The sequence below is a fragment of the Lampris incognitus genome, chromosome 9 (assembly GCF_029633865.1).
Source record: "Lampris incognitus isolate fLamInc1 chromosome 9, fLamInc1.hap2, whole genome shotgun sequence".
Classification (NCBI taxonomy): domain Eukaryota; kingdom Metazoa; phylum Chordata; class Actinopteri; order Lampriformes; family Lampridae; genus Lampris; species Lampris incognitus.
The window spans coordinates 46,720,920-46,737,068 of NC_079219.1; the positions used below are offsets into that span (position 1 = coordinate 46,720,920).

At 44.9% G+C, this 16,149-nt stretch overlaps 1 protein-coding gene across 1 annotated transcript in view; it reads left to right on the forward strand.

Annotated features, from left to right (window-relative positions):
• The first annotated feature begins 12,405 nt into the window (after nt 1–12,405).
• The window catches only part of znf385d (zinc finger protein 385D), a 190,692-nt gene continuing 186,948 nt past the window's right edge, over nt 12,406–16,149 (forward strand). The window contains exon 1 of the mRNA XM_056286291.1: nt 12,406–12,701. Within this exon, the coding sequence (XP_056142266.1) occupies nt 12,692–12,701 (10 nt within the window). The 5' untranslated portion in view covers nt 12,406–12,691. The remainder of the gene's footprint in view (nt 12,702–16,149) is intronic.

The window sequence follows — 16,149 nt, forward strand, 5'->3', positions numbered from 1 at the left end:
AGCTGGTGAGCGTCAAGTTCGTTTGGCCTGGGCTCCGTAAGGATGTTAGAGCCTGGGCCGGCTCGTGTGTGGCGTGCCAACGCGCCAAGGTGCACCGCCATACCAAGGCCTCTTTGGCGCCGTTTGTGGTTCCAGAGAAGCGGTTTGACCACGTCAATGTTGACCTGGTGGGTCCCCTGCCCCCCTCCCGTGGTTATACGTTCCTCCTCACTATTGTGGACAGGGCCACCAGGTGGCCAGAGGCTATTCCCTTGTCCTCCACGACGGCAGCAGAGGTAGCACGGGCGTTCATCGGCTGCTGGGTGGCCCATTTCGGCACGCCTGGTGACATCACGAGCGACCTGGGCTCCCAGTTGACCTCGGAGCTCTGGACGGCGGTCGCTGAGCACCTGGGGGTGAAGATCCACCGCACTACGGCGTACAACCCGCAGAGCAACGGACTTTGTGAGCGGTTCCATCAGGACATGAAAGCCGCTCTGCGGGCAAGCCTCACTGGCTGCGACTGGATGGACCGGCTCCCGTGGGTCATGCTCGGCCTGCGTTCGGCCCCGAAGGAAGACCTCCAGATCTCCTCCGCTGAGCTGGTGTATGGCCAGCCCCTGCGAGTTCCGGGGGAGTTTCTTCCGGATGCTACGGCTCCCTGGTCGGCCGCCTCTCACCTCAGTGCGTCCCGGAGCGCTGCCGGTGCCTTCGCTCCCGTTCCGATGTCTCAACACTGCCTCCCCCGGTCCTACGTCCCCAAGGATCTGCCATCGGCGAGGTACGTCTTCATTAGGCACGACAGCCATCGGTCCCCGCTGCGGCCCCCATACGACGGGCCTTTCCGCGTCCTGGAGGCGGGGGATAAGAACTTTGTGGTGGACATGGGGGGCAGGCCGGAGCGGGTCGCTATAGACCGTCTCAAGCCCACTCACTTGGACATTGGGGAGCCAATGCAATTGGCCCTACCCCCGCGGCGGGGGCGCCCTCCTAGGTCGGCCCCGGCACCTACCTCTGTTCCTGCTTCGGCCCCGCCTATGGCCCGGGTTTCGGCCCCATCTGTTTCCCCTCCTGTGAAGCGCAGCCGTTATGGCCGCAGGGTCCGCCCCCCGACTCGTCACCTGTTTTCCCCGTGACTTTGCGCTATGTCATTGACTGTTCTGTTGTAGAGTCTATTTTTATGTTCATGACTTGCACTTTTGCTGTTTTGCATTGTTTTGTGTAGGTGAATTCTGGGGGGGGGCTGTGTGGTGACCCACATATATATATATATAAAACGAGAGACATTCACCTAAGAGGACGGTGTACCTTTAAGGGAAGAGGCGAGGGGTCAGATAATGCACTTCCGCTTCCGGTTAACAGTTCAGTGTCGTTGTCGAATGTATGACATGCTAAGTTGGAGCTAGTAAACTACCTCGACTACGTCTACTCTCACGTCTCTTTTCTCGTTGTTTTCTAACTCCACAGAGTCATGTTAAGGTATAAGAAAGCAAACATCTTAACTAACATTTTCTGCATTATCTGTGCAAATTATTATTTTTTGTTGTTTTTTTGTTTTGTTTTTTTGGAACCTGGAATTAGCTTGGTTTCAAGCCATGCCTGAGCTTGATGGCGAGCCTGCCCAGTGAGCAACTCCATGCAGGGAACGTTTGGAACCAGTGTGGCCAACTGGTTTGGATTCCTTACTTCGGAGCGGCTGATGTGATCCTCGTCAAGCTTTCAGATAAGATAACACGTGCATACTTTAGTTTTCTACCCGTGAAGATAAGTGATCACAATATCAGTAAAAGAAACACTGAGACAGTTTTTGTTTCCAACAAAAGAACTACTACTGCTACTTTCGGCTGTTCATGTAAGGGGTCGCCACAGCGGATCATCTGTTTTTCCAACAAAAGAACTAATAATCTTTAAACATCGAGGAAGCACGACCATTTAAGTACAAAACCAAGGGACAAAAGGATATATGAAAATTTTTTTGTTCTGCTGCTTTAAACAGAAGGACACTTTACACTTTTCTTTGATACTTTGCCCTTTCTTTATTAGGTGAGCTTTTTGTTTGTGAGGAAATTTCATTATTTTGTTCCATTAATGCGTCACAGTGGTAATCATACAGTAAAGGTAAACGGTAATAATTGTGTAATAAAGTTCAGTCTCATGCAAAGTCTCCTTAGGAGCCTTTCTAACCTTACTACTTTGGAACCTGGGTTTTAAGTGTAGTATCTCTAGTCAATTGGGAACAGAGGTGCTACATGTAGAAAAGGGAAAGAAGAGAAGTTGAATCAAAGATGGAGGAGGGCGTATGTCCTTCATTGTTGTGGACGGATCTTATGTGAGGGTGTGAACATCAAAAAAACATCGCTTTGTTTTGTTTTTTTCCTTTAGTTCAACATCTGGCGTAAATTAATTAAAACTGAACTGGAACTAACACACGTTCTGCCGAACGCCCTCATTTCTTAAAGGCGGCCAGGCTGGTTAAAGCATTGCTCCTCCTTTCTCCAACTGCCACTTGATGAACACGCTCAGAGACGCCTGGGCCAGACACTCCAAATCTTCCTCCCCAAATGTATGATGCTTAGGATAGCGGTGGTGGAAAATTTAAAAAAAACCCAAAACAAAACAAAAAAACACTCAATCACTCACAAAGCAAATGGTTCAGGCTAACCTTGACAGCGGCGTGTTGGGGGGGGGGGGCGAGCAGAGGAGACCTCAATTTATCTGGTGTTGCAGCGTCTGTGGCTGGATTTATTGGGCTTTAGGTGTCGTCCTGTGACAAGGTGCACATTCTTTCCATGCATTATAGGCCCAGATGATAGTCGTTGTAGGCCTGCAGTAAATAATCTGCAGGTTATGTCTTTCACTGAGTTATTCATTGGGTTGAGCGTGCGATCAGTTGAAGCCCTGTAGGAAAAAAATCCAAACAGACAGTAAACAAATATCACTCCCAGTAAAGTCTGTATGGGAGTGAGCAGAGAAAATAATTGTCATGTTCTTTGGTCGGATTTTTCTCTGAAGTCAGTGCTGACCTGAATGCATTAGTTGGATGTTGCTTGCTTGCTTGCTTGGATGTGGCTCAACTGATACGCAAAATGGCATAGAAAAATACGATTCCTTGCATGTGGTGCGTTTACTTTGTACCGTTACTCCCTCAGCCCTCGGACCCAGCAATACTGGAAATACACAGAAAACAGCTTCTCCAGTGTTTTCTCAAATGGTTTATAAAGGCGGTCTTTGTTTACCAGCCAAGAAAATTTGGACCTCACCAAAATTATTTCTGAAGCACTGTGAGTGGATGTGTGACATGCTTGTATAGACGGGCAAATTCCTCCATCCCTCATGTCAATGAGCTGGCTCTAAGCAAATACTAAGGCCAGATGTCATTTCATCCGATACACTTACAGTTGAACTCATCAATCAGGTATCCAACAATCTGACCAAAACACGGACAGATGGTCTCATGAAACAGATCAAATAAATAAACAGTGAAACAAAGAACGAATTTTTGAACTGAATGATTTTGACATGTGAACTCTCAGCATTACTCAAAATCAACACCGTCCAACAGTAAGTGAGGATGGCTCAGGGATGATTGCTGCTCTCAGTTCCTGCAGCCAATCCGTCTTCACTCAGCGATAACCTAAATAGACATTTAGCTGCCGAGCCTCCCTGACACAGCGTGCATTAGAAACATTTATCTCAGTTCTGTGAGACGGTGATGTAAATTAGACCCGCATTGACCCAATGCCCCAAAGGCCAGCCTGAGCAGAGGCGGCTGCAACCAATGTGAGCGAACCGCATCAGTTTTAGTTGCTAGAGTTTGTATGTTCCAACGCTACTGCCGTGATTCATTCCCACCAGAAGGCTTCGGCTCTTGCAGCACTAATTAGGATTTGAGAGAGCCAACAACAACACAGGGGGAAAGTACCAAAGTGCTCAAACTGGACCAGAGCTGTCTCTTGGAAAAAAAACTTTGTACAACATTTTAGTGATTAAGTTGACCTGAAAATGACTTAGTTTGTCGTGAGTGCCCATAAAATGGTCTCCGGTGTATAGTTGATGACAGTCCACTGTTGGCATCGCTTCAGCATCCAAGATATCAGGAGTCAGATGATTGTCCGTGCAGCCCGCCAATTATATTTCATCACGTGTGACCATGTCAGAGATCTCATCTAGTTCACTTAGTCATTTCATCTGTGTTTTGCCTTAATCCATGTGACGTATGGGTCAATGTTCTTGTTTTTCCCTGTTTACTGTTTTTATTCTCCAGCAGTTATGAAAGACTGATTGTGCGGGAAAACCATGTTTACTCTGTTTCTAATGAACATATATGTTTAGTTTGCCATTTCCTCCACTTGTACTCTGGCAGGTTTTTTTCTTTCTTTCCAGATTTAGATTGTTGATAGCTTTTAAAAGAGCCCGCAACTGGACCACATCGGTCTGTTGTGAAAGCTGGGAGGCATACCATACAAACAAGAGGTGGAGAGAGTACTGAAAATTACTACATAGCTAAAAGTGCAACCACTTTTCTGATAATTAACTTGAGTACAAGTAAAAGTATTGATCAAGAAAATGACTTGAGTTAGAGTAAACGAGTTTCTTGGTGAAAAACAAACAGATTGAGTAATTAATGCTGTAGCTGTAAATGTTTGGAAATATTCCTTAGCTGACAAAGCAGACATCATTGGAAACAACCTGGACAAACACATGCATGAACAACCTATTTTATTTTGGTAATTAAATCTTCAAAAACACCAAGTATAACTGACACTTATTCGAACAAATTCTTCATTTAGCAATTTGTCTACTCTGTAACAGTTATTAGAATAAAAATGGTATTTTATCATAAATCACTAATACTTTACTGTACATCAACAAGATAAAGTACCATGATTTTATCATACTCAAAAAAAAATATTATTACAGAGACAAATTTACTCAAGTACTGTAACGACAGTAGTTGTAATTCGTTATTTTCCACCTCTGGAGTCCGGTCCCCAGAGTTTTAAGGTCACTGGTTGGATTTTCTCCGCTGGTGGAAAGGAGAGCGAGGAGCCTTCCTCTGGTAATTCCACAACGACGAGGCTGGCAGTCAAAATGGCGAGATGCAAACCTCATTTGAGGTGACCAGTTTCAGAGGTCAGAGATCAGCTCGTTCCACCTGAAATCAGAGAGCAGTTGCTTTGACGTGCTTTTCCTTAAGTAGAGAAACTCCATACTTTCCACTGACATGTCTGTTTTTTTTTCCTCACAAAGGCACTCAACATCCACATTACTGCAATTATATATATATATATATATATATATATATATATATATATATATATATATATATATATATATATATATATATATATATATATATATATATATATATATACATACATACATACATACACACACACACACACACATATATATATAGATAGATAGATAGATAGATAGATAGATAGATAGATAGATAGATAGATAGATAGATAGATAGATAGATAGATAGATAGATAGATAGATAGATAGATAGATAGATAGATAGATAGATAGATAGATAGATAGATAGATAGATATAGATATGTAGATATAGATATATACAGAAGGAGAACACAATAAAGTGGCCCAAGGTTATATAAGAGAGCAGACATTTTGATTTCACATCAATACTGACTCACACGAGTGATGCTCGCTCTCTCTCTCTCTCTCTCTCTCTCTCTCTCTCTCTCTCTCTCTCTCTCTCTCTCTCTCTCTCTCTCTCTCTCTCTCTCTCTCTCTGTTCTCACAAACCTCGACCACCCTTCATCCATCCCACCTTATCTTATATTTTCATTATCTTAGTCAGATATGTTTAAGGAGTGGTACCCATTAAGGTGAGGGAGCCTTGTTTCTTATTCCATTGGCGAGCTCTTTACATCCATTTGTGTTTGTTCAACCCCCCACAAAACTCTTTGCTCTGATCAATACTTATTTTTTTCTCTCTCGCTGGCTGTTCCTCATGTACAGAGAGAGAGAGAGATGAAAAAACAACAAAATAAAAGGTGGGGAATAAAAACAGGTGGACGGCTGAATAAATCTAGAATATGTTGGAATGATGGATCACGACCTCTCTTATGTCCTCTGTCGGTCAATATGAATGACCTTCTCCAAGTCACGCTAACCAACATTCATTTTAAACTTTTTTTTGTGGATTTTTCTCCCCGATTGTACTTGGCCAATTACCCCACTCTTTCGAGCCGTCCCGGTCACTGCTCCACCCCCTCTGTCGATCTGGGGAGGGCTGCAGACTACCACATGCCTCCTTCGATACATGTGGAGTCGCCAGCCGCTTCTTATCACCTGACAGTGAGGAGTTTCACCAGGGGGACGTAGAGCATGGGAGGATCACGCTATTCCCCCCAGTCCCCCCTCCCCGAACAGGCGCCCCGACTGACCAGAGGAAGCGCTAGTGCAGCGACCAGGGCACATACCCACATCCGGCTTCCCCCCCCCCGCAGACACGGCCAATTGTGTGTGCAGGGACGCCCGACCAAGCCGCATTTTAAACTTCTTAAAATAATGGTTATTTCAATGCATAGCAAATTAGAGCAAATGCAGCACATTGCAATGGCATTTCAAATTGCTTTACATAATGGATGAACAGACACTGAATAAGAAATGCTGAATAAGATGAAAAGAAATAAACAGGGATGAAATCGCCAGAACTGAAATAGCTAGGATTAAACAATTTATTCATCAAAACATCCCACTTGCAGACATAAATTAGTCGAGAATTAACTGTTAAAATCAGGTTTACCCCTCAAATCTTATTTTACACTCAGTAATTTTGCTAAATTACAGTTTTCTCGACAGCTGAGAAGTGATCTGCCTTATTTTGCCTTTATTCCTTTGGAGAGTAACACCTGTTTCTGAGCAAATTGCTTTCTCCATCAGGCAAGTGCAATTTTTCATCTGTTAAAAGACCCAATCTGGTTCATCTGACCATCTAAAATGGAGGTGCATTTCCATACATAATTGAAGATTTCGAGTTTTCTGTCTTTCCCACCCGATGGTGATTGAAAATATGGGCCTGTTTTACTCCAATAACTATAACTATTACCGATGTGACCAAACCTTTTACAGCACGAGAAAACATTAGAAACTCATATTTAGTTGTTGTTTAGTGTTAATCTTTACATTATGAGACCTGTCAATCAATTTGGGAGTGATAAGCAGCTTCCAATCCTGGGTTTTGTATTTTTGTTAGCGGGGTGACTCTGGTTCACATTTGAGTTAAAAATTGTATTGATGAAAGTTAAGCCTAAATATGATCCTAAATGAGAATATTAGACTAAATGCCTGGTTAATGAACAATGTTGAGTCTAATTTGGGCTCTAATGTGTATAATGTGATGCACTGTTATGCATTGCGACGTATCCGAAACAGGACACGTGGTGAAAATGGTAAAAACTTTGCACTCACGGCCGTGGCATCTCTCAGAGGCTCCGTAAACCCAAGTTCATGATCTGGCTTCAATTACTGCGGTGGGTAAGGGGCCGTAACAGAACATGGATGTAAAGGAAGACTTTGATCGTCTGCACTGGGAAACATGAAGGAAGAGGTGGAGGAAGGGAATTGATCACCTGGACGGAGAGCGGTGGACCCAGCTGCAATATTTCAGGTTGATTACCCCAATCTCCACATCCAGTTCATTTTTTCAGTCAAATAACAGTTGTCATTTGACTGAAAACTGAACTGGACATGGAGATTCAGGTCGATTACCTAAAAAACTCCATGCATCCTCTTTTTTTTCCCGGATGCATACGAGCATAAGGATGCACTTACAGCAATAATATGGTAAACAAATGTGATTCGATCCATAAATAAAGACCATTTTCAAAGCAGAGGGGTGCAAGAGAGGCAACTTCAAAAAAAACAAAAAATCCCATCAGTGAATATTTTGGAGGAGTTGGTGTCCCGTGGCGGATGACCAAGATCTCATTTTGGAATGCATCTCGTCAGAATACATTCCCTTAGCTTGCTTTTTTATGCTCCAGGTGCAAAGCAGTATATCCCGCCTGTTCACCATTCACAGAGTGATGTAAAACACATGGAAAGGAAATGATGGGAAACCAAGACTTTGTCCCAGAAGGCTTAGCGGGAAAAAGGCGGGTCGCAACTCTGTCTTTACACGTGTAGGTGGCTTACACACAAGCCACATTTGACATGGTGCAGTTTTATGTAGCTCTGAATTTCATAACATCTCCATAAAAGTCACTGGGCATCAGCATACAGTAATACTTGGTTTGCCTGAGAAAATCTTGAGGTTGGCTCCATGTGGGAAAGCTTGTTCTCCTTCGGTGTCGGGTTTCCACTCTTGGTACTTTTGACATTTCTTACTGTGCCTGACTCATAATCGGCTCTGACTACCAAACAAATAAAAACGAAAAGCTTCAATGTGCTGATTTTTGGAAAATGTCCCTCTGTGTTGCTATGACATTTCGGTTGTGCGCGTTCAGGAGGCGCACAGGATTGGATGTTACAGAGTATTACAGCATCTTGCATTACACTGCCTTGTCATTGTGGACAACAGACATAAATATTCATGGCTCGCTTCTCCTCGATGAGTGGTTGGCCCCGGCAAAAAAACAAAACAAAAAAAAAAAACGGAGCCTGGCCTCGCATAGCAAAAGAGAATTACAAAAATAAAACAAAACCTAAGACACATGAATTACAAAGCCCATAGACAATACTGGATGAAATGATTCACTTATTAAATTTGTTCATCACAATGTGGACATGTACTTCTATTGCTTCTCCTGCGGCTTTGCAGGCGTTTTGTGTGTGTGTGTGTGTGTGTGTGTGTGTGTGTGTGTGTGTGTGTGTGTGTGTGTGTGTGTGTGTGTGTGTGTGTGTGTGTGTGTGTGTGTGTGTGTGTGTCTGTTTTACATTTATTTGTCCTTGTGAGGACCAGATGTCCTCATAAAGACCTAAAATCTCGTGGGGACATTTTTTTTAAGTGCCCATGAGGAAAATGATTATTTCTGGGCTAGGGTTCGGGTTTACGGCTAGGGTTACTTTTGGGGCTATGGTTAGGCTTAGGGCTAGTATTAACGTAAGCCATTATAATTAGGCTAAGGGTTAGGGTAATGGTTAGGGTTAGTGTTAGGTGAAGGGTTAAGGTTTGAGCTAATTTGAGGGTTTGAGGTTAGGGAAATGGGATTTTGACCAAAATAAACTCTCGGTGTGTGTGCTTTTGTGTGTTGAGATTAGCCCAATGACTCAGCGGTCGCCTGTCAAGTGTGTGTGTGTGTGTGTGTGTGTGTGTGTGTGTGTGTGTGTGTGTGTGTGTGTGTGTGTGCGCGTGTGTGTGTGTGTGTGTGCGCGTGTGTGTGTGTGTGTGTGCGCGCGCGTCAGCTGTGAAGGTGACTTGCCATCGTTTCATGGCGCCACATTGGCAGCATGCAGCGCCGCCATGCTACTTCAAACACAGCAGTTTGTTTGTATCAGGTCAGGAAAGCTGGAGCCAGTCAAAAAAGCCTCCTTTATTCCTCTTCATCGCTCCTCTCTCTCTCTCTCTCTCTCTCTCTCTCTCTCTCTCTCTCTCTCTCTCTCTCTCTCTCTCTCTCTCTCTCTCTCATCTTTTCCTTTTCCTCCTCCACTGCCCTATCTCTCTTCCCGCTCTGTGTCTACCCAGAGCTTCTCCTCTTTCCCAGATAGCAGTTAAAGAGCTTTGGAGAAGTGGAGTCTGTCTGCTGATCAGATAGCTCAGTAACTAATGAAAAGCGTCATGGAGGTGACAGTAAGATTAATGAAGTATTCCACGCTGCACCCTCATGTGGCACAGCGAGGCTTTTTCCCCGACGCTGCTTAACAGCTATTTATGGTGACAAATAATGCCCCCCTTCTGCCATCGACACCTGCGTGTCAAGGTTAAAAAATACATTCACCATGGCTGGCGCTGTGGAGGACAGCCGGAGAAAGAGCTGCTGGTTCAGATATAACACTGAATAAACTTGTTTACTGCATGTTGACTTGAGGGGGTAGGGGAGATATATATATATATATATATATATATATATATATATATATATATATATATATATATATATATAGAGAGAGAGAGAGAGAGAGAGAGAGAGAGAGAGAGAGAGAGAGAGAGAGAGAGAGAGAGAGAGAGAGAGAGAGAGAGAGAGAGAGAGAGAGAGAGAGAAGAAGAGAGCAGAGCGAGACCGGGCGAAAAGGGAATTCGGGATTAATTGAAAACATCTGGGCCGTGCAAAATGGCTGCAGTGGAGGAGTTTGAGGAGAGTGATGGAAGAGAGAAATTGCGGCACTTGAAAACATTGATTCTTTTTCTTTTTTTCTCATTTTCCAAGAGACAGTTTGTGATGTCACCAAGTCCATCTGGCTGGCTGCCTATCTCTGTGTGTGTGTGTGTGTGCCCGCGCGCCCACGCGTGTGTACAGACATCTCTCTGATCAGGAGCATCTCATTTGCAGTCGATAGGGATGGCCAGGGCTGAGCGGCGGTCAATTTTGTCTGACCTTCAGTGGCATTACAGTGGGCTAATCTAACGGAGCACATGGACACCACCATCAGGTGAATGTGGAGGTTAAAAAGGTGTGGAAAACAGCATTTCAACACAGACAGAAAGACAGCCAGACAGACACACACACACACACACACATCCAGGTTGTTGCATTCTTCTCAAAATACTTGCAAGCTTTGTGAAGACTAACCACATTCTCAGTCACATGCACAGACCTGCTCTGCACAGCACAATATACACAGCCTATCATACACACAGTTTATTTCACAAACCCGTGTAGCCATTATGCACACAGACTACATACACATATCACACACACACACACATAGGTATATACTCATGTGCATGTACTTATGTGGACACACACACACACACACACACACACACACACACACACACACACACACACACACACACACACACACACACACACACACACAGTCTGTGTGGTTTGGCTACAGACCACAGCCTGGGTTAGTGGCAATCATTCGACACTCTGTGTGGCCGTTGGCTTGCCACTGGTTGCCTGGTTCGTGTCATGTGATGTGTGTATTTGAGTGTCTCCTGTGAGTTACTTTTGTACAGAAGTGCATGGTTTTTTTGTGAGCTTGCCTGCAGGCATATGTGTGTCAGCATCTGTGCCTGTAGTTGTTCACTTTGGCTTTTGTACTTGTGTGTATCTCTGCTTAGAAGCCTGTGTGTGTTTGTGTGTGTACATACGTGTTTGCATATGCTAGTCTGGTTGTGTGCATCTGCATTTAATGCATTTGTGCTTCACCCAAGTCTTTCAAAGTGTTTTTATATTCTATATTTTTATATCTGTGCTTTTGTGTGTGTGTGTGCGTGTGTGTGTGTGTGTGTGTGTGTGAGAGAGAGAGAGAGAGAGAGAGAGAGAGAGAGAGAGAGAGAGAGAGAGAGAGAGAGAGAGGAGAGAGGAGAGAGAGGAGAGAGGAGATGAGCGAAGGAACAGGTCTCATAGCCGCAGTAGCAGTCGGATAGCAGCTCTACGCCTGGAGATTCTGATTACAACTGACCAGGAGAGAGAGAGAGAGAGAGAGAGAAGAGAGAGAGAGAGAGAGAGAGAGAGAGAGAGAGAGAGAGAGAGAGAGAAGAGAGAGAGAGAGAGAGAGAGAGAGATGAGAGAGAGAGAGAGAGAGAGTACGAAACAGACAGAGGGAGAGAGAGAGCTTGAGAGAGGAGAGATTAATAGAGTTTAAAAGAGAGGCAAAAAAGAGAGGAGAGAAAAAAACATTGTAGGGAAGGCAAAGATATTTAAAGAGGAAGAACTAGAGAGACGGGGAGAAATACAGAGTGAAGAGCAAGGGAGGACAGAGGAACAGAGAGAATAAGGAAAAATAAGATGATGAGTAAGCTGGAGACAGAAGGAGGGAGAGCAAAAGAGAGAGAGAGAGAGAGAGAGAGAGAGGAGAGAGAGAAGACAGAGAGAGAGAGAGAGAGATGAGAGAGAGAGAGAGAGAGAGAGAGAGAGAGAGAGAGAGAGAGAATGGGAATAAGATCAAATAAAGGATCAACAGCAGAAGAGCAAGGAGAAAGCCTGGTTTAACACAAAAAACGAAGATGACACATCTAGAGAGAGCAGGAAAGGGAGAAAGAAAGTTATATGCAGAGAGAAATGGATAAACAGATGAATAGAGAGAGAAAAGAGGGAAAGAGACAGACGGAGAGATGGAGAGAGACAGGTGATAGAGAGGTGGAGAGAGCGAGAGAGAGAGAGAGAAACAGAGAGGGAGGGAGTATTATGTGCTTCAGAAGAAGCTGTTGCTGGATGTAGATCGACACCTCGGAGAGGAGAAGCAGAACGGACGAGGAGGAGAGGAGCACTGCACAGGCAGAGAGGAGGAGGGGGAGTAGGGGGAGAGAAAGCGGGGGGAGGGGTCGCAAGGAGAGAGAGAAGGAGCGCGGACAGGAGCAGTGCGAGGAGGGGAAGGGAGGCAGAGAGCGAGCAAGAGGCAGCGAGGAGATTTCACAGACAAACAAGCCAAGCACCAAGACCGACGCGCGCACGCACATACACACACGCACGCATACACAAACACAAGCACACACCACCACAAACACAGGAGCAGATAAACGTGCACGCCCATTGGAGTGTATGGGACATGCCCATGGACACACACAGTGGCCGAGCACCAGAGAGGACACACAGAAGCCCCCGCTTGAGGAGCTACGGAGAGCAGCATGTTCTTGGGTGAGTGTGTGTGTTGTGTGTGTGTGTGTGTGTGTGTGTGTGTGTGTGTGTGTGTGTGTGCGCGCGCGCGCACGTGTTTCTCTGCATGCTTGAGAAAGTAAATGCTTGTAGTGCAGACTGCAGTTGTTGTGCCAGTCTTGTATGTCTCATTCAGGCACGGTGTCATTCAGGGCATCATGCTTGTTCTACTCACCAAGAGATGAATGAATGGAATATTTGTTTTGTTTTATGTAAATCCTGAATCAAGTTACACTCTTAGCTCACCTAACAAAATATGTGCGTGTGTGTTCGCATGCGTGCGTGTGTGCGCGCGCGTGTGCAGCAGCAGCACACAGGGTTATTCATGGTGTTACGCGCACATGCACAGATCCCTTTTTGAATTTCAGACGTAAATGGGCGAGGGTGTGCGTGTCCTACCTTCATGTGGAAAGACTGATAGGAGAGCGTGAAGTTTCAAGGCAGAGCGAACGGTGTTGGACGAACCTTCGTCCATGTGGGGGGTCGAGAATCCACGCTGTGGTTTTCACCGCCACTCTTTTATTGACTGTGTCTTTCGTTGCTTTACAAGGAAGGAATTTAAACAGTGTTTGGACTAAGCCAACCTTAAGGGAACTTTGATATTCCACGTAGGTTTAAAAAAAACTGAAGGAGGGCTTGAGCCATTATTTTTATGAGGAGAAAAGAGGAGAGAGGAGGCTTAGACTGACTAAATGTGTGAGTGGCTGCTCTTGAAACTCTCTTCACACGGCTGGCTTAGTCACATTGGAGGAATAATTACAAAGGCATACGGAGTCCCGGGAGGGGGTGATTTGTTAGAGTCTTTTTTTTTCATCTTGAGGGATTATAGTGATGTGAAGTTACGGAGCATGATGTGTAAAAGAGAGAGGGGGGGATTTTCTGTCGTGAGTGGAGACCAGAGGAGAGAAATGAAGAAAAGCTGTCAGGTGCAGCAGCTACTCGGCTGTCTGAGACGGCTGACTGTTGTCCGGTAGCTTTCGGGAATTAGAAAGAAAACAATATGGATGTGCTGTTTCTGTCCAGAAGGATCTCACGTCAGCCCTTTTAAATGACTGTTCCAGTGGGGTTTTTCTCTATATACATATTAACTCATTTACTACTAATGGTGTATATTTACATTACTCCCAACAATTGACCAAAGTGTGCAGCATTTTTTTTAATTAGATTTTTTTTCACGTGTTTTTCCTACCTTCCAGGCCGTGATGGTTTCCATTCATTTCTGTCCAGTATGAAAATCAACTTGCCGAAACATAAAACATTGGGTAGGTAATCAATCACAGTGAAAATTATGTCGACTTTATTTCATGTCAGTTATACAGTTGTTTTAGTACAATGCTGTTGACATCTCTGATGGCTGCAAAAAGTCGTTCCAGTCGACTACTTGAAAGTCGGCTGCCAAACAGCGACCGTTTTAATGCAAGAAGCTAAAATTGACATTACATTATGTCTATTTGCGTGTTGGTTTTCTTTCCAATTTGATTTGATGACAAGACAGTTTATGAATGCGACGCTCTTCCACAGCCTAATCTTAAAATTGGATGTCGAAAAGTACTGAAATCCACCGACCGGAAGATTTTTCACATCAAGCTAAGCTTTCAACCGTATTGTCTCGCAAGAAGGGTCTAACTTTGACAAAGAGTGACGTCAACAGATTGGTCAGTGTGAGGATTACCTATCCATCAAGTCTCTGTAAATTGCTTCCGGTGTGGGTGGATGGCGGCGCAGATTCGCGTTTGCGGCGGCCTCACCCAGTACCGGTGTGGGAAGATGGCAGCCGCAAACTTGCGTTTGCAGCGGCCTCATCCAGTACCATCCATGCAGTGTCCTATGTCCACGTCTGCGTCTAAGTTGTGTCTTCGTTGGTGGCTGGGGGAGCTTGCACGGGATCGCTCGGAGAGCTTGGCTGCTGATCCTGTGGGCCTAGGGACCACGGCCCTGCTTGGAGCTGCGCCTGCGGGGGGGCGGCACCGGGGTGGTCTGATGGGACGCGGAAGCGGACGGGCTGCTGGCTGCTGGCCCGTGCAGGCCAGCAGTTCCAATGGGGGGCGGTCTGGTAGCGGCCTCGCCTAGCATTGACAGTGTTTCTGGTGTCGTCGTGTGAAGTACTGGGAGGTGTGTCGAGAGTGTCTGGCTGGGGGGGCTGCCGTTGGATTGGCCGGGGGAGCCTGGTCTGCTGCGTCCGGTGGGCCCCTGGGACCACGGCCCTGCCTGGAGCTGCGCCAGAGGAGGGAGCACCGAGGGCGGTCTGACAGGATGTGGAAGCAGGGCAGGCTAAGTTAACTGCTGGCCTATGTGGACCGATGGTCATCCTGGCGTTCGCTCTCTTGGACAGTGAAAATGTTTTTGATATGTTGGATATATGTGTTTTTGTAGTTTGGATGTGTTGTTGTATGTTGCACTGATGAAACGACAAATAAATGTTCCTGATTCCTGATGAATGGAAACCAATGGCTGTCTGGAAGGAAGGGAAAAATCTCATTCAAAAACCTAACAACACTGTGTAATGTTTTGGAAAATGCTAAGGAGTAATGTAAAGTATACATGATTTTAAGTGAAAGGGCACTTCGCCTACAATGCAGAAGTGTCGTAGGTTCCTTTAACACAACCCCGTGCAAACTAGCGTCATGCTAGCACCAAGCATGGTGGCATGTTGCGCTGTGAGTTATAACACTGAATTTCTGGGGAATCTGGATAGTGTTTTCATCTATCCACTGTAGAGGGTGATGATGTGGTATGATTTCTGTGTTTGTTCTACTCTGGCCTCATTATATGGAGAAAATCATCTGGAGTGCAGAAGAGGTGGAATATTAAAAAAAATAGCGACATCTTTAACGACGTACGTGTGCTCAACAGATTTTGAATGCTGCTATTTAACAGAACGCTTTTTTCTCTTTAAAACGACAAATAATTTTTACATCAGATGACATCAAGAAACATACGCTTGAAACGCTTGACCACTTTAAAAGTGGATGTAAAAAAAAAGAAGCAGGTTCTTCAGTAACGCCCGACTACATTAAAACCACAGTTACATTAAAAGGAAACATTAAGAGAGCCATAAGTCAGCAGGGATAATCAGTCTTAAGTGCACGCCGCCATCATACAAACCTTTAGTGTTTTGAGGTGGAGGCCTCGGAGTAAATCTGTCTAGTGTGTCTGGCCACGCGGTCGCAGTTTAACCAGCACGTAAACGTTTTCTTTTGGTTAACCTCAGATTACAGAGTGCATGGGAAGTGATTGTTGGAGTGGGTTCAGAGACAGCTGTGTTTATGATAGTGATAAAGTCATGGCAACAGCAAAACTCTACGCTGCTGGGGGGACCTGAAAATTAAGTAGTCATGAGACTTGTGAAAAAGGATTAAAAAAATATTTTAACGAGACTTTTCCTGCAAGGTTAATTGGAAAATCTGTAAATGTGTGACTTTCAAGAAAC